At 39.2% G+C, this 19,636-nt stretch overlaps 1 protein-coding gene across 1 annotated transcript in view; it reads right to left on the bottom strand.

The window, feature by feature from the left end:
• The window catches only part of LOC138670279 (sarcoplasmic/endoplasmic reticulum calcium ATPase 3), a 319,975-nt gene that overhangs the window by 72,001 nt on the left and 228,338 nt on the right, over positions 1–19,636 (bottom strand). Inside the window, exons 9-12 of the mRNA XM_069757474.1 lie at positions 5,866–5,954; positions 5,189–5,291; positions 4,955–5,086; positions 3,895–4,020 (exon numbers count right to left, since the gene is read on the bottom strand). Of these exons, the coding sequence (XP_069613575.1) occupies positions 3,895–4,020; positions 4,955–5,086; positions 5,189–5,291; positions 5,866–5,954 (450 nt within the window). The remainder of the gene's footprint in view (positions 1–3,894; positions 4,021–4,954; positions 5,087–5,188; positions 5,292–5,865; positions 5,955–19,636) is intronic.

The following is a 19,636-nucleotide window of genomic DNA, read 5'->3' as shown; positions in this document are numbered from 1 at the left end:
ATGGCCTGGTCAGGAAGTCGAAAACAGGCTTCAGGGTGAAGGGGTTAATCTGTATTTTCAGTTAATAATATGCTTGTGGTGCGGGGCGGCCTATGGGGGGGTCTTCATGTGGTGCTCTTCTTAGGTATTCATCTATATCTCTACATCTCCAAGACTTCTCCCTCTCTGCGCCAATGCTCTGGAATGCTATACCCCAAGAAATTAGGACCATTCACAATTTGCATAATTTTAGGCGCGCCCTCAAAACATTTGTTCAGAGCGGCCTATCACGTTCCCTAATAAAAGTCATTTTATGTGTAAGGGCGCGTGTGTAGCCCAATTCACTATCTCTATCTATCCCCCACCCCCTGAAGATGGCTGGGCCATCATTGTAAATACATCATCATCTATATATACATCTATCTATCTATATATACATACACATACATACATATATAATGTAAGAGGCATCGTGATTACTCGCTAATCCCACCCCCTACACAGTAGCTCTGCCTCCCACCCCATCACCACCCATAATACCGCCCCCCACCCCATCACCACCCATAATCCCGCCCCCCACCCCATCACCACCCATAATCCCGCCCCCACCCCATCACCACCCATAATCCCGCCCCCACCCCATCACCACCCATAATCCCGCCCCCACCCCATCACCACCCATAATCCTAACCCCCCCACGTTCCCACACAATCTCGCACCCCCACCACATCACACTTGCTAATTCCGCCCCCTGCACAGTAGCTCCGCCGCACCACATATAATACCCCCCCACCCCATCACCACCCATAATCCCGCCCCCCACCCCATCACCAGACATAATCCTGCCCCCACCCCATCACCACCCATAATCCCGCAATCCACCCCATCACCACCCATAATCCCGCCCTCCACCCCATCAGCACCCATAATCCCGCCCTCCCACCCCATCACCACCCATAATACCGCCCCCCACCCCATCACCCCCCATAATCCTGTCCCCCACCCCATCACCACCCATAATCCCGCCCCCCACCACATTACCACAGATAATCCTGCCCCCACCACGTTACCACACAATCTCGCACCCCCCACATCACACTTGCTAATTCCAGCCCCTGCACAGTAGCTCCGCCCCACACATAATCCCACCCCATCACCACACAATCCCGCCCCCCACCCCATCACCACACATAATCCCGCCCCCCACCCCATCATCAACCAAAATCCCGCCACCCCACCCCATCACCACCCATAATCCCACCCCATCACCACCCATAATCTCGCCCCCACCACATTACAACACATAATCCCGCCCCCCACCACAATACAACACATAATCCTAATAATTGTACCTGGTAGAAGTCAAGAAAAGATATTTGAAAATCACTATACATTTAATTGTATTTACAGAGAAATTTTAACTTAATTTATGTTTCGTTATGAAATTTGTTTAGATGCTGGAATGAATAAAAAACGCACATCTTACTGAATCCAGTTTGTTTTTGATTTTGCATTGTGAATAAAATGCATTAGTATTATTCAGATTTTTAATGATTATTATTGTTATTAACTTCATTTTAAGTTAATTTACCACCTGCGTAAGCGCTATTGAATGTTGTCATTATTTACTTTAGTTAAATCACCAGCAGCGTTAATTAGATAGCAATCAGCGTGCCGAGCGTTAGCTGGCTGGAAACAGCTAGTTGTAAATAAGCTCCTGTACTTTGTATCTCCCTCACCTCATTGTAAGATTGTAAGCTCTCACGAGCAGGGTTGTCTTATCGTGCTTTAATTATTGTATTGTTAACGTTGTTACTTATGACTTGTGTTTGAAACTGTTAAACTGTAAAGCGCTGTGGAATATGTTGGCGCTATATAAATAAAGATTATGGTTATTATTATCATCATCTATATGGCTTATGACAGGTCACTGCCCACTATTTTACATAGTGCATAGAATTTGGTTTGAAAAACAAACAAACAACAAAAAAAACATTCATCAGGCAGGCACCGATGCTGTAGCATCTATTGCAGTCCAATAGCAGCAATTGTCGCCATTTTGCCACAGTAAAAAAAAAATTAGGCTCCATTAAGATGCACTGGTGGCGTCTGAGCAGTAGCATCATTCTGATAGATGCTACTGCGCAGGCACCGCTATTTTGATGGAGCCTAATTTTGTTTTTCTCTAGCAAAATAGCGCTGGCATCTGTTCAGTAGCATCTATCGGAACAAGCAAGTTCCGCTGCTGCACAGGTTTGTCCGCCAGTGCCATTCTCATTAAGATACATTTTTTTCCTCAACAAAATTATATGTCTAAAATGCTACAGTGCAGGCGCCGCCAGCACCTGCCTGATGAATGTGATTTTTTTTTTCAATCCATATTCTATGCAGTATGTAAAATAGGGGGCAGTCACTGAAGGGTCAGTGACCTGTCATAAGCCATGAAAGTGCGGCTACTGGAGGGAATTCCTACCAGGAACGTCCGGCTTTCAGTCATAGATCCGTACAGAAGTGGTTTCACTTGCTTCGCTATAAGCCCACCCCAGTATTTTGATTGACAGCCCTTCTAGAGTGTATTTGTGCTATCAAATTGCCCCGGCGTGCTTCTAGCCACTACACACTGTGTACAGAGAGAGCACTTAAACTCCTCCAGCACACCTCTATAACTGAAACCCGCAACTCAGGAAGAATAAGGTTCATTTCCTCCCAATAGCCATGCTTTCAATAAGATGACTGGACAACATTGGCACGTTACTGACCTGCAAATTTCCTCTATATCTTCAGGTTAATAGCATCTGAGGACATTACAGGTTCCCTTTGACCATGCTACCCTCAGAAAGCCATGACTTTTTAGCTTTTCCATTTACTTACTATGATAAGGGTTTTGTTTTTTGTATTAAGCCATTTTACCATATATTACTACATTTGCAAAGAAATATATCTTCGTGTTTAACGTCTATAAATTTGGAAAGGAGAAAAGACAAAAGGTACAAACCTGATTTGGGGATTTAAAATTGTATTCATATGGCATTGGGTAGGACTAAAGTATAAATTCTGTACATATTTCCATTAAAAAGAGTGTGCTGTCTTACTGTATTATTTAACATTAACATGTTCCACTAGTAAACTTTTACATAATGATTTTAAAGGGTTTAGGGAGTGAGGTCAAACTTACTGATGGATTCCCTTTCGGCTTTAATAGCTGCATTACAACACCTTGTTTCAAAAGCATTCTTGCCAGTCATGGCCTACAAGTCAACTATTTATGGTAGTTATGGTATGCCAACAAAATTTAATCAGCGTCCTACCATTACTTACTAACATCACACTATGGGGCTGCTGAAGTTAGCACTGACTGCAGCACCTAAGGGATAAATGGCCGAAATTGGAGTTATCATAAGCATCCACTTGCAGGCAGTGGTATGGGCACAACTTTTATGCTGGTGTCATCATCATGCTTTACATTTATCTTGATGGTTCTGAACAGCCTGCGTGCCACCAATGTGTACAGATGCCGTAAAAATACAGCAAAATCCTCATTAATAGGTAGGTGTTATATTTCATTTCATCATGGAAACCCCTTTGATATAAGAGCTATTGCAGTGATCAGATGATTGTTTTCTGTGGTCCTACTTCTAGAAGCCTCCAAAAAAAAAATTAGATTTTGCCAAGGCGGTCAGCTGCTTATTTCAACTGTAATTATTTAGGTTAATAATTGTGCATGTACTATAGCAGAGTAATAGTCACTGCCAGTTAGTAGCTTTCAGCACAAGCTCATAGAGAAGGGCCCTGAGCAGGGATTACCCTGTATGAGGTCCATAAGCTTTAATGGGACAACTATTCCATATAACATAGCATCCACATTTCTCAAAAATCTGTACACAAATTGCAATATAACAATCTTACTTACATTACCTTTATAAACATCTTGCTTCCAGACGCTGCACCACTGGAATTAACAGGCGTGCAATAAACTGACATGGATTTGCGATCACGAGAGAACTCCAAAGTACAGTCCTTCTTCATAAGTTTCTTTATAACCTGTTAGACATGAAAGAGTGATTCTTCTAAACACCTTATTCACCTTCTTAGTTTATCCACAATTAATCCATGGAACTGTTGTAATGAACTGTTTATGGTGTAAATAAAGTTTACACATCAATTACATTGCGTCATCTTTTAATAATCTAGAACTGAAAGTAGGAGTATAATTCAAGATGGACTCTTACTAATTGGCCTTATAGAGACCCCAAGCTGACATTAGGAATCTTTTAGGAAAAGCACTACTGTTTGGAAAATAGTATGCTAGTTCCTGTTTATAAAAGCAGGAAAGTATACAATTCCAGGACCTCCAAGACCACCTTCACATGTTGTTGCAACACATAAGTGGCTCCATCGAGGCTTCCAGCTGAAGTCTTTAAAGGGGTTGTTTCAGCCTAAGGGTACATGTCAGCAGTCACTCCAAGACTGGTGAATCCTCAGTGTGCCCACTGTACGTACGCTATAAAGACTCTCCAGTTCCAATTTTGGAGGCAGGCACAAAAGCGTGGTATATTAATGCTTTTGTGGCCATCCCAAAAAGACAGACAACTGAAACAGGTCAGAAAGACCAGAAAGTGACTGTCTGCTTCATTAAAGTCAAAGGCCATGATAGCGGTTCTGCCCGAATCCAGTTTTTCTGGTCTTTAGACAGAAGAACCGACATAGCCACTGATGTGTCAAAAAAATACAACGCAATGCGAACCTAACCTTACACTGACTGAACATGTGAACAATTATATTCAACAGAATAGCAACAATATACTATGACATAGGCCCTGATTGCTGGAATTTGGCTTTCACTGACTAATCTTGAAAGAGGTTATTAGGACATCCAGGATATATTAGTAAACCATTGAATATGTAATGCAATAACATCCAAGCACAGGTTCACATCTAGTTCGAAAGACCGGTTTACATATTTAAGCATACTCACAGAATTGCAGGCATTTGCTCGTTCCACCTTCGAAAGCTTCGCTAAATCCGTGTTAAATACATTCATTTTTTCCACCAGACAAGTCAATGCGGTCTCTGTTGCTTCTCCCACCTTTTCATATATTCCCTTGGACTACAAAATGAATGTGTTGTCAATAAATCAGTACCTTACTACAATTAAATTATAGACATTTCAGAAGATGACGATTTTTTTAAATAATATCTTTGTACTTACCTCATTAAAATCCAAAGAGGAGTCATTACAGAGAGCACAGATTGTAGCCAGTTCCACCAAACCATCATAATCTCCACACTGCACAGGATTATCATCCTTCAAGCTGTTCCAACAAAATAAAAGCATTCAAATAAGCTTAAATATGTTGTCTGGGTGAAAAAAGGTTCCCAAGGAACTTGAAGGTGTAAAACAAATACCTACTGGGATCCACTTGGATTCAACGTAGGTCACTCTGTGATCTGCGCCTACACAAGAATAAGAGCTGACACTGTTCCACCAGCAGCAGGACCGCTGCAGTTAGTGTTTGACTTTAACAGCGCGTAATCAGAAAAACATTGGCCGATTCTCTGCTTAAGGCACTTAAGTCATTTCTGAAGACTTTATTTACTCCAGTAGCGCAGCCCTCCTCTGTGTTTATCCAACTGGAGGCTAGGCTTAGCAATTAAGGAATGCCAGTCAAAATTCAAAACGCCACTTGAAAAATTAAGTCACAAATGAATATATGATGTAAAAGAAATACCAGAAAAATGCTTTATTTTGTGAAATTTAGGCTTGTCCAACAAAGTTACGATATCCATATGAAGACCATTCCAAGTAACTTTTAAAAAAAACAATACATTTATAATGTATTTTTATCAGGACGACAGAAAGGCTGAATGTTTGACAAATATACTTACACTTGCCCCTCTGGAGCATAAGTAGATCCAGTAATACTGAACTCATGAAGACTGCAGCTCATTCCTTCAATCCTCTCAACTACAAACATCTTTAAAAGAAGGAAAATAAAATGCTCAGAACACATTATTTGGCCTCATGTACACTCTTCGTTACAATTCAAAGATGTACAAACAAGGTAGTACAACTCACAAAAGCAGCTGAATCACTGGCACTGAACCTCTCATTTTCTGCTTTTTGTTCCACATAATTACTCTGGGATCGTTAAAACGGATTTTACTTCAAGAATCTCCAGAACACAACAAATTAAGTGCAATTTAACCTTGGCACACAGACCTGTCATCTTAAAAAGGGTTATCTGGGACTTGTAATATTTTTGCATATGGGGAGAAGATCTGTTTGATTTCTATGTGGTTCGCCAAGTGGTATCCCTGGTTCTTAGTTCAAGGAATCTTAACATTTTTTAAACTTGGCTGACTCCAGGCAAAAATTAAAACTAGGTCTCTATTAATGGTACTTTGATAGGTAAGGTACAGAAGTCAATAACATTCCATTATTTCTTCTCTTTCTACTTTTTTCTTTGGATCGTTATCTACGGTTACAATTTGATAGGTCTTCTGGAAAACAAATGATGAAATGCTACTATTGCACCCATACCATTATTCTGAATATGTATTGGGCTTGGAGGCCTTCCCTCCAGCCTTATGCTAATTGCAAGACTTTGTGTATTGGTTATATATGCTGTCTTGTCAGAGCCGCTATTGTTCTTTGTTAACAGCAGTTCAGAGATACAGTGGTTCCTCAATATATAATATTGATTTCTTCCACAATGACTATTTTAAAGTTACATTTTTTAATTTACAACAAAAAATAAATAATTTTCCCCGAGTTATCCAAAATGTTATTCCAAAGTAAGATTAAAATAAAAATAGACAATAGACATTAAAGCGTATTATTACAAAATTAAAGTGGAATTTTGCTACTGGACGCTGTAAATTGCATTTAATGTACAATAAAGGACAAAAGCTTTTTAAAGGTCCTATACAGTACACACAATGTACCAGGAAAATAAAATGGATCTGCGGACACCAGGCATCCGAAAGAAAAGCTCCTCCTGGCACAGGTAAAGAGCAGTACAACAATAAAGGTAATATTGTACTGTAATAGAGACAGGTACTGTTAGTTGACAATTGCATGCACGACAATAATCCATGTTCTAGTCAGTACGGGCATTTCACAGCAAGATCTTCCAGCCAATTTCATGAATTTGGACTGTGTGGCATTGTATTTTCAATTTGGTTTCAAGTATCTCAGTAAAAGTAAAGACCACTGCATGTTCAATAGATATTATAAAGCCATACATTTTGTCATGGAAGTCAACAAGTCATCTCTTCCAGACATGTTACATACATAACATGTGCAGAGAACTGCAGACAGGCGGAGGAGGTGAGCTGTAACCATCACCTTCTGTCACTGCTGTGACCCTGTGATCTCTGCCTCTTGCATTCTAATAGCAGGATACCTTACATTGCTTTCTTATCTGTAATAAGACGACTAGCGGAAAATTAACGCTATACTATAATATTCACAGACCAGAAAGAAAATACATATCTGGATAGTTTAAAATTAGAAAAAGTTCACAAAATGTATTGAGTATGTTTTCAATTAATAAGTTTAAAGAAAGAAAAAAACAAACAAGTAATTTTCTGTCAATACACTGGCATGTAAAAGATATCTCTCCCTCTATACAGTTGTGCTCAAAAGTTTACATACCCTGGCAGAATTTTTGCCTTCTTGGCCTTTTTCCCCAGAGACTATGAATGATAACACCAAAACTTTTTCTCCACTCATGGTTAGTGGTTGGATAAAGCCATTTATTTTCAAACTACTGTGTTTTCTTTTTTAAAATCAGAATGACAGCCTAAAAACATCCAAATGACCCTGATCAAAAGTTCACATACCCCATTTCTTAATACAGTGTATTTCCATCTTGAAGTCTTTTGTGGTAGTTGTAGATGAGGTTCTTTATTTTCTCAGGTGATAAAGCTGCCCACTCATCTTGGCAAAAAGCCTCCAGTTCCTGTAAATTTGTCGGCTGTCTAGCATCAGCTGCACGCTTGAGATCTCCCCAGAGTGGCTCAATGATGTTAAGGTCAAGAGACTGAGATGGCCACTCCAGAACTTTCACTTTGTTCTGCTGTAGAACAATGACAGGTCGACTTGGCCTTGTGTTTTGGATCGTTGTCATGTTGGAACATCCAATTACGTCCCATGCGCAGCTTCCGGGCTGATGAGTGCAAATTTGCCTCCAGTATTTGCTAATAACGTGATGCATTCATCTTTGCTTCAGCTTTGACCAGGTTTCCTGTGCCTTTGCAGCTCACACAACCCCAAAACATCAGCGATCTACCTCCATGCTTTACATTAGGAGTGGTGTTCCTTTCATCATAGGCCTTGTTGAACTCTCTCAAAATGTAACATTTATGGTTGTGCCCTAAAAGTTCAATCTCATCACTCCAAATTAACTTGTTCTAGAAGTTTTGAGGCTTGTCTCTGTGCTGTTTTGTGCATTGTAGGCAAGATACTTTGTGGAATTTATGCAGTAATGGTTTTCTTCTGGCGACTCAACCATGCAGCCATTTTTCTTCAAGTGCCTCCTTATTGTGCATCTTGAAACAGCCACACCGCTAGTTTTTCAGAGTCCAGTATTTCAGCTGATGTTATTTGTGGGTTTATCTTGGCACTCCGAACAATTTTCCTGGCAGTTGTGGACAAAATTTTTGTTGGTCTACCTGACTGTCCTTTTGTTTTTACAGAGCCCCTGATTTTCCATTTGTTAATTGCAGTTTGAACGCTGCTGACTGGCATGATCAATTTCTTGGATATCTTTTTGTATCCCTTTGCCGTTTTATACAGTTCAACTACCCTTTCCCGTAGATCTGTTGACAATTCTTTTGCTTTCCCCATGACTCACAATCCAGAAACATCAGTGGCTGGATGAAAGAATCTGTCTGGATCCCAGAAACTCACTCAGCTTTAATGCACACACACTGATTACAAGCAAACAGGTCACAGGTGAGGACGTTACCTTTAGTAGCCATTCAAACCCATTTGTGTCAATTTCTGTGCATGTTATGAGGCCAAAATCACCAGGGTATGTAAAATTTTGTTCAGAGTCATTTGGATGTTTTGGGTTGTCATTATGATTTAAAAAGAGAAAACACAGTAGTTTGACAATAAATGGCTTCACCCAACCACTAACCATGAGTGGAGAAAAAGTTTTGGTGCTATCATTCATATTCTCTGAAAAAAAGGGCAAGAAAGTAAAAATTCTGCCAGGGTATGTAAACTATTGAGTACAACTGTGTGTGCGTATAATATATTATATATACAGTACAGACCAAAAGTTTGATATATTATATATACAGTACAGACCAAAAGTTTGGACACACCTCATTTATAGATTTTTTGATATATATATATATATATATATATATATATATATATACACACACACATACATATACATATACATACATTATGTATGTGTGCAATAGATAGATAGATAGATATAGAGAGAGAGTTGTCTCTTGCATGCACTGCTATTTTGAGGTCTAGCCACAGATTTACAATGATGTTCAGGTCAGGGGACTGCTAGGTACATTGTGAAACCTTCAGCTTGTGATTTTTTAGGTAGTCTATTGTGGATTCTAAAGTGTGTTATGATTATTATCTATTTGTAGAAGCCTTCATCTTTTCAACGTCAGCTTTTTTTCAAATTGTGTTAAGTTTGCATCAAGAATTTGTCAAAATTTCATTAAATCCATTCTTTCCTCTACCCGTAAAATGTTCCTCTTGCCATTGGCTGCAACACAACCCAAAGCATGAATGATCCACCCCCATGCTTAATGGTTGGTGAGATGTTCTTTGATGCCCTTTATCTCCACACATACCTTTGATCATTGTGGCCAAAGAGTAATATTTTAATCTCATCGGTTCACAGGACTTGTTTCCAAAATGCATCAGGCTTGTTTAGATGTTCTTTTGTATACTTCTGACACTGACATTTATGGTGAGGATACAGGAGAGGTTTTCTTCTGATGACTCTTCCATGAAGGCCATATTTGTACAGGGGTCTCTTATCAGTAGTACAATGTACCACAACTCCATAGTCCGCTATATCTTTCTGAATGTCTTTTATAGTCAAGCGGGGATTCTGATTGGCCTCTCTAGCAATCCTATGAGCTCTCACTGAAATTTTGCTTAATCTTCCAGACTTTATGTTGACCTCCACTGTTCCTCTTAACTACCATTTCTTAATTACATTTCAAACTGAGGAAAGGGCAACTTAAAAACGTTTTGCCATCTTCTGATAGCCTTCTCCTGCTTTGTGGGCCTCCTCCATTTTCATTTTCAGAGTGCTCTGCAGCTACTCAGAAAAATCATTGCTGCTGTTTTTTTGGCACAAGGTTAAAGCTGGGAAATTTTCACCATCTGGCCTTTCCCAACGATGATTGTGAACAAGCCATAATCCTAACCGGCTACTTAAGGTCTGAAACCTTGGTCAAAGTTATCTGAGCATACAAATCTCAAAGGGTGCCCAAAACAATTTTCCTTTTTCTAATTTTTGAAATATAAAAAAAATATATATATTTTAGGCAAAATATATATATATATATATATATATATATATATATATTGTCAAAGAAAATGTGTCATATTTAACTGTAGTACTTTTAGAGATCATTTAATCTTTAACTTGCTTAATAGCTCACAACAATAATTTTGACCACTGTGCATTCCTTTTGAGGCTGTCCACACCTTGGTGTTCACTTTTTCATAGACATTCTAATGTCCTATATAATGCCAACACCCTCCATCATTAGTGAAATGGACCAACTGAATTTTGTTAAGGATCCATAACAGCTTCATTAAGAAGGCAAGATGAAATCACAAGAAAAATTGTACAGAAGCAAAGTATTAAAGCCAACAATTCCTATATTATAATACAGCTAATTCAAAGGAACCATAATATTGTAACAGACAGGTACATTCAGATCTAAGTGCTACTGCCTGCTCTCTTAATGCATCAAAGCATTTAGTGGTTTGCTACTATACATGTATATACCTTAAATTTTGTGAAAAACAAAAACCATGTAATGTTTCTTTAAAGGCATTGTCGCAAATAATATCACTTCCCGATTGTCTTATTAGGGAACTTACAGTAGACAGAGAGGGACACCTCCTACTCAGCAGTCTGACGAGACATAATGAAGGAGCAATTAATGTCCTGGCAGACTTGAGCAGCCATTGAATTACAAAAATGGCCAATTATCTCCAACATTTCTTAACAAATACAGGTGATTCTCAGATGATATCAGAGTGCTGAAACCCACCAAACTAATATGGATGACCCAACAACCTGATATTGTAGGTCATCAATGTGTTAGTCATGGGTAACCTCAAACCTTTTACAAATCTATATTATATACACACACATATCATACAAACCAACATAAGCGACATAGTGTCAACATCAACAAAAATGTATATTAAGGTAGAGTATGTGGTTGCCAAATATTAAAAGTTATTTTTATGTAGGGCACTGGAAGGAGGCAAAAGGAATTCTTCATAAATGTTAAAAAGAAGTACAAATTAGACATTATCCTGCTGGAATTTATCTTGTAACCGATAACTGTAAGTTAATGAAAGTAAATAAAGAATAAATTAAGAGGCTTCCAGCCAAGAATAGATTATTCAGCCAGGAGCAGTTTAAAAGCATAAAAGTAGTCATACTCACCTTACCAATGGGTACTTTAGTTGCTGTGGAGATGACATCCCGACACAGACATGTGCCTGCTCAGTCAATCACTGACTGGAGGGGTTTCGGACTACAGCCACTGATTGGGGGGTTGAGGGGTTACTTGGAAATATTGTGGTAGTAATGAGCACAATATTAACAGACCGGTAAAAGATAATATACACACAAATGGAGACCTAGCCTAGGGGATTGCACAGAGATGCCGATATAGTTCTTGGCCGGCTCATGAATGCAGGTTCTCTCTGCAACATTTCAGAGTAAAACTTACATGGCTCCAATAAAAATCAGTGGCTAGTTTATGCTGCCTGTAGTTTGAGAATCATGAATCCATCTAATGTCGGTTCCCTTTAGAGCACCGGACATGTTACCTATAAAAACTTTTAGACTTCACTATATACAGTGTTCAGATATAGTAACATTTGTGAAGTATAGCTATAGCAGTAAATCTATACATCGGCGCACACACAACACTTGGTCACCTTTTCCCCAGCATTTCTTGCCTTATTCCAGAGACTGATTAGAGAAAAGGAATGAAATAAATCATCTTATTGAATAAAGAATAGAGCTGCAATTAGTACAGACATGAAAGTTGCTCTATTGTCTGTATTCTACAGAGTTACTATTTAGAGGAAGGAAGTGGGGGGATTAAGGTACAGGTTGCTTGGAGATGTGCTGAGAATGACTGTGAAAGTTAATGAATAAATCATGAAAACGAAGATGGCATGCAGTAAACAGGCTGACATTAATAGCAATGCATTCTGAAATATATTGCCTATGAACACAACAGCTTGGTTGCTATTCCAGATTGAAGAATAGAATAATTACTGTATGTTTGCCACTTTAGAGCACAGAGCAAGCCTGGCAACAGGAACAGGTTGATGTGAAACACTAATCCTTTGATGAAAAGTAGTGTAAGAGTTACACATGTATCACATGCCCAAACCAGACTTCCACAGCTTTTTGTTTATATGCCCTGGTGTTTCCAAGACTACGCTATTATCAATACCTTATAGGAAAATTGCAAAAGAGTATAGATAGATAGAGAGATTATATATATATATATATATATATATATATATATATATATATATATATATATATATATATATAGATATATATAGAGAGAGAGAGAGAGAGAGAAAAAAAAGAAAAAGAAAAAAACAACAACAAGCACTCCTAATGTGAACACGTGCAAGCTGTAAGCTGCATCATATAGATAAAGAAGAACACAGCAGCACATGTACATGAATCTAGGCCATGTGAAAACACAGACAAATATTCAATATGAATTATACTTCTCAAAAATATTTTACATAAAAAAATTTCAAATTTTTTTTACATAAAACTTACAGTTATAGATAAAATGAAGATTCTTAGCGCATAAATTGGCCAATTCATGTGTGCCCATCAACCTCGGCAAGGTGATCTCCTTCTGATGGGTCCTACTCTACCATACATGCCACTTTTGGGCCACCAGCCTATAACTCTGGACAAAACATGTCACTCTGGGCTAAACCTACAATTTATGGGCAGGTAGAGTTGATTACCACCACCTGCAAGGTCAATGGGAGGAGTGCAAGATCAGTCGGGATGCAGCCGCATCAATACATCAAATAGAGAAAAAAAAAAGAACCAGCACTCCTAATGTGAACACGTACAAGCTGCAAGCTGCATCATATAGATAAAGAAGAACACAGCAGCACATGTACATGAATCTAGGCCATGTGAAAACACAGACAAATATTCAATATGAACTACAGGTCCTTCTCAAAAAATTAGCATATAGTGTTAAATTTCATTATTTACCATAATGTAATGATTACAATTAAACTTTCATATATTATAGATTCATTATCCACCAACTGAAATTTGTCAGGTCTTTTATTGTTTTAATACTGATGATTTTGGCATACAACTCCTGATAACCCAAAAAACCTGTCTCAATAAATTAGCATATTTCACCCATCCAATCAAATAAAAGTGTTTTTTAATAACAAACAAAAAAAACAACAAATAATAATGTTCAGTTATGCACTCAATACTTGGTCGGGAATCCTTTGGCAGAAATGACTGCTTCAATGCGGCGTGGCATGGAGGCAATCAGCCTGTGACACTGCTGAGATGTTATGGAGGCCCAGGATGCTTCAATAGCGGCCTTAAGCTCATCCAGAGTGTTGGGTCTTGCGTCTCTCAACTTTCTCTTCACAATATCCCACAGATTCTCTATGGGGTTCAGGTCAGGAGAGTTGGCAGGCCAATTGAGCACAGTAATACCATGGTCAGTAAACCATTTACCAGTGGTTTTGGCACTGTGAGCAGGTGCCAGGTCGTGCTGAAAAATGAAATCTTCATCTCCATAAAGCATTTCAGCCGATGGAACCATGAAGTGCTCCAAAATCTCCTGATAGCTAGCTGCATTGACCCTGCCCTTGATGAAACACAGTGGACCAACACCAGCAGCTGACATGGCACCCCACACCATCACTGACTGTGGGTACTTGACACTGGACTTCAGGCATTTTCGCATTTCCTTCTCCCCAGTCTTCCTCCAGACTCTGGCACCTTGATTTCCGAATGACATGCAAAATTTGCTTTCATCAGAAAAAAGTACTTGGGACCACTTAGCAACAGTCCAGTGCTGCTTCTCTGTAGCTCAAAAGTGGCTTTACCTGGGGAATGCGGCACCTGTAGCCCATTTCCTGCACACGCCTGTGCACGGTGGCTCTGGATGTTTCCACACCAGACTCAGTCCACTGCTTCCTCAGGTTCCCCAAGGTCTGGAATCGGTCCTTCTCCACAATCTTCCTCAGGGTCCGGTCTCCTCTTCTCGTTGTACAGCGTTTTCTGCCACATTGTTTCCTTCCAACAGACTTACCATTGAGGTGCCTTGATACAGCACTCTGGGAACAGCCTATTTGTTGAGAAATTTCTTTCTGGGTCTTACCCTCTTGCTTGAGGGTGTCAATGATGGCCTTCTTGACATCTGTCAGGTCGCTAGTCTTACCCATGATGGGGGTTTTGAGTAATGAACCAGGCAGGGAGTTTATAAAAGTCTCAGGTATCTTTTGCATGTGTTTAGAGTTAATTAGTTGATTCAGAAGATTAGGGTAATAGGTCGTTTAGAGAACCTTTTCTTGATATGCTAATTTATTGAGACAGGTTTTTTGGGTTATCAGGAGTTGTATGCCAAAATCATCAGTATTAAAACAATAAAAGACCTGACAAATTTCAGTTGGTGGATAATGAATCTATAATATATGAAAGTTTAATTGTAATCATTACATTATGGTAAATAATGAAATTTAACACTATATGCTAATTTTTTGAGAAGGACCTGTATACTTCTCAAAAATATTTTACATAAAAAAAATTTCAAATTTTTTTTTTACATAAAACTTACAGTTATAGATAAAATGAATCCCCACTGATCATGCACTCCTCCCATTGACCTTGCAGGTGGTGGTAATCTACTCTACCTTCCCATAAATTGTAGGTTTAGCCCGAAGTGACATGTTTTGTCCAGAGTTGTAGGCTGGTGGCCCAGAAGTGGCATGAATGGTAGTGTAGGACCCATCAGAGGGAGATCACCTTGCCGTGGTTGATGGGCACACATCAATTGGCCAATTTATGCGCTAAGAATCTTCATTTTATCTATAACTAAGTTTTATGTAAAAAAAGGTTTTGAAAATGTTTTTATGTAAAATATTTTTGAGAAGTATAATTCATATTGAATATTTGTCTGTGTTTTCACATGGCCTAGATTCATGTACATGTGCTGCTGTGTTGTTCTTTATCTAATAGAGATATATATATATATTGGCATCTGCACCGTCGCAGCTACAGCCATAAAATTTTGCACAGTCACATGTCCGGACCCCGAGAGTGTAATAGGCTATGTTGTGAGGTGCAATTTTAACCCCGCGCTTTCCAATTCACCAAACAATTTTGCCCCTATCTACATAATGGGGAAAAAGGGAAAGGAAAAGTGTTGGAGGCAAATTGACAGTTGCCAGATGTGAACAAGGGGGACTTAAAGAATGAGAGCGATGGCGCCAAAGAGTATATACTGTACAGTTGCTAAGGTGGGGCCCCGACATGTGATACTCACCACACACGGGGATATGAACACACAAAATGCACCACACACTACCACGTGTTTGAACACATACCACCCTCAGCACACATTTCACCACACATACACCAACCTCGCCACATAAAAGTTGAAACACAAAAGTCGCCGCGCAAAACTCGCCACGCGCAAAACTCGCCACATGCAAAACTAGGCTCACGCAAAACTCACCTCATGGAAAACTCACCACACGCAAAACTTGCACACGCGGAAAAATTGCCACATGCACAACAAGTTGCAACACATGCAAAAGTTGCCTCACACAAAGCTTGCACATACTCAAAACGCACCACACATAAAACTCGTAACGTGCAAAAGTCGCCAAGCGTAAAACTTGCTGCACACAACTTGCTACACTAACCTGTCACATGCAACTCGACACACAACTTGACACATGAAACTCGCCCTAAAACACACACAAGTCTGGTATTATCCTTCAAAAATAAAAATCTGATTAATAAGCAGACAAACTACAAGAGCAACAAATGTACCATATAGGAAATACGGCAGCTGTCAGTCACATGACCTGTCTATTATGTGTATGTGTGAGCTAATATATACTGCCAGGGGGGAGGGCTTCCTGTTGGCTGGGGATTTATCAGGCTGCCAATTTAGCTTACAAATACTGAGGTAAAAATACTGACCAAATAACGTGTGAACGCAGTCTAATACAGGAGGAGAGGACACACAGATATATACTATATACAGGAGGAGATGACACACAGGTATATACTATATACAGGAGAGATGACACCGGTATATACTATATACAGGAGGAGATGACAGGTATATACAATATACAGAAGGAGATGACAGGTATATACTATATACAGGAGCAGATGACACAGGTATATACTATATACAGGAGGAGATGACTTACAGGTATATACTATATACAGGAGGAGATGACATACAGGTATATACTATATACAGGAGGAGATGACATACAGGTATATACTATATACAGGGGAGATGACACAGCAGGTATATACTATATACAGGGGAGATGACATACAGGTATATACTATATACAGGGGAGACAACACACAGCAGGTATATACTATATACAGGGGAGATGACATACAGGTATATACTATATACAGGAGATGACATACAGGTGTATACTATATATAAGGGAGATGACAAACATGTATATACTGAGGTGAAAATGAGGGGTGTGAGGTGAAAATGAAAAGGTGTGAGTGCAAAATGAGAGGAGTGAGGGAAAATAGTGGAGTGATCGGAAAATGACAGATGTGAGGTCGAAATGACAAGTGTTAGGGGGAATGAGAGGAGTGAGGGGGGAATGAGAGGAGAAAGGAGGAAAAGAAGAGGAGTGAGGGAGAAAATGAGAGGCATGATGGGAAAATAAGAGACGTGAGGTGCTATAACTAACCACAGATATTTACTATGCCCAGGCAACGCCGGGCTCTTCAGCGTGTGTGTGTGTGTGCATGTGTATATGTGTATATGTGTATATGTGTGTATATATATATATATATATATATATATATATATATATATATATATATATATATATATATATATATATATACATATACACACATATATATATACATATATATATATATTATTTTTTTTTTTTCTCCTCAGAATGACAACCAGTACTTTAAAACAAATTAAAACATCAAACTAATAAAAAATGCCGATGTTTTGTACGCCAGAAATGCTACTCCAGTTCCTGATTGGAGTAACACAGAGGTGCAAGCAACAGAGGGAATGAGCCAAATTCATTAAATGGCATGCAAGACTGCCATAGTACAGGCGTGCAGTAGACCAAGTTCGATGATTCGGCCTCTGTTTTTCTTGTCTTTTTAACCCCTTAACGAACAGAGGTATTTTTGGTTTTGCATCTTCATTTTTTGCTCCCCTTCTTCCCAGAGCTATAACTTTTTTATTTTGTGGTCAAAATGGCCAAGTGAGGGCTTTTTTTTTGAGGGACGAGTTGTACTTTTGAACTACACCATTGGTTTTACCATGTCGTATACTCAAACACAGGAAACAAAAATTCCAAGTGCTGTGAAATTGCAAAAAAGTGCAATCCCACAGTTTTATTTTTTCTTTACCATGTTCACTAAATGCTAAAACTGATCTGCCATTATGATTCTCCAGGTCATTACCAGTTCAGAGACAACAAATATGTCTAGGTTCTAGTGATGAGCTTATATACTCGTTGCTGGGGTTTTCCTGAGCACGCTCGGATGACCTCCGAGTATTTGTGACTGCTCTGAGATTTAGTTTTTGTTGATGTAGCTGCATGATTTACAGCTACTAGCCAGCCTGCGTACATGTGGGGGTTGCCTGGAAGCTAGGGAATCCTCACATGCAATCAAGCCGTCTAGTAGCCGCAAATCTTGCAGCTGCGACAAGGAAAACGAAATCTCCGAGCACTCACAATACTCGGACCACCGAGCGTGCTCTGGAAAACCTGAGCAATGAGTACACTCGCTCATCACTACTAGGTTCTTTTTTATTTAAGTGATGAAAATTCCAAGGTTTGTTAAAAAAAAAAAAATTGCGCCATTTTTCAATACAGGTAGCGTCTCTATTTTTCGTGATGTCAGGTTGGGTGAGGGCTTATTTTTTGCGTGCAGAGCTGACATTTTTAATGATACTATTTTGGCACAGATACGATCTGATGATCGCCTGCTAATGCGTTTTAATGCAATGTTGAGGAGACCAAAAAATATAAATTCTGGTATTTTGACTTTTTTCTCGTTACTCCTTTTAGCGATCGGGTTAATTCTTTTTTTATATTTATAGATCGGGAGATTTTGAATGAGTCGATACCAAATACATGTATGTTTGATTTTTATTTATTGTTTCATTTTAAATGGGGCAAAAGGGGGTGGGGGGTGATTTGAACTTCTATGCTTCAATAGTCTCCATGGGATTATCAGATCGCCTGTATGAAGCAAAATTGCTGACTTGCTATAAGCGCCGACCACCGGGTGGCGCTCATAGCAGTCTGGAAATGACAAGCATACAGGTCTGCTGGAGACATCGGTTTGTCATGCCAACCCATCGGTGACCCGCGATTACATGACGGGGTCATCGTTGGGAGGGATTTCCGGCACGCTTGCCGGAAGCGCAAATTAAATGCCGCTGTCAGAGTTTGACAGCGGCATTTAACTGGATAATAGCAGCGGGTGGATCGCAATTCCACCCGCAGATATTGCGGACACATGTCAGCTGTTCAAAACAGCTGACATGTCCACAGAAAGATGTGGGCTCACCGCCGGAGCCCACTTCAAAGGGAGGGACACCAATATCGGCATAAATGTACGCCCGATGTTGGTAAGGGGTTAAATAAAACATGTCACCCACTCACTCCTGATTGTTATCCATCCCTTGTATGTGTGAAGCAATGTTAGGATTATATTCATGTGAAAATGGTGTGCAAAGGGTGACAAAGGCACTGACATATGTGGCATAAATTGAGATGCTGCTGATCACAGAAAAAATGCAAGGTATGACAATTTATGCCGCAGCTACGGTAATTTTGCAGTGTATAAGATTTTGTAAATTCACATACACTGAGCTGCTTTTGTAAAACAAAGTGGATTTTCCTTATGGAAAAGCCAGCCTCACTTATGTGGCAACATATTTTAACCTTCGTCAATGTGTAAATATTCCTAGAATTCAGACACTTGTAAACAATGAACGAATCCCAGGACAAATACTAATTTAGTAATTTATAAATGCCATTCTAAAATGTTCAAATTCTAGTTCAATTATACAGATTGCTGTATACATAACTAGAGATGAACAAAAATATAAAAGTGTAATTCAATTTGTCTCG

The sequence above is a fragment of the Ranitomeya imitator genome, chromosome 3 (genome assembly GCF_032444005.1).
Source record: "Ranitomeya imitator isolate aRanImi1 chromosome 3, aRanImi1.pri, whole genome shotgun sequence".
In the NCBI taxonomy this organism is placed as follows: domain Eukaryota; kingdom Metazoa; phylum Chordata; class Amphibia; order Anura; family Dendrobatidae; genus Ranitomeya; species Ranitomeya imitator.
The sequence above is the reverse complement of the archived record's forward strand: the minus strand, read 5'-3'. Positions and strand labels throughout refer to the sequence as shown.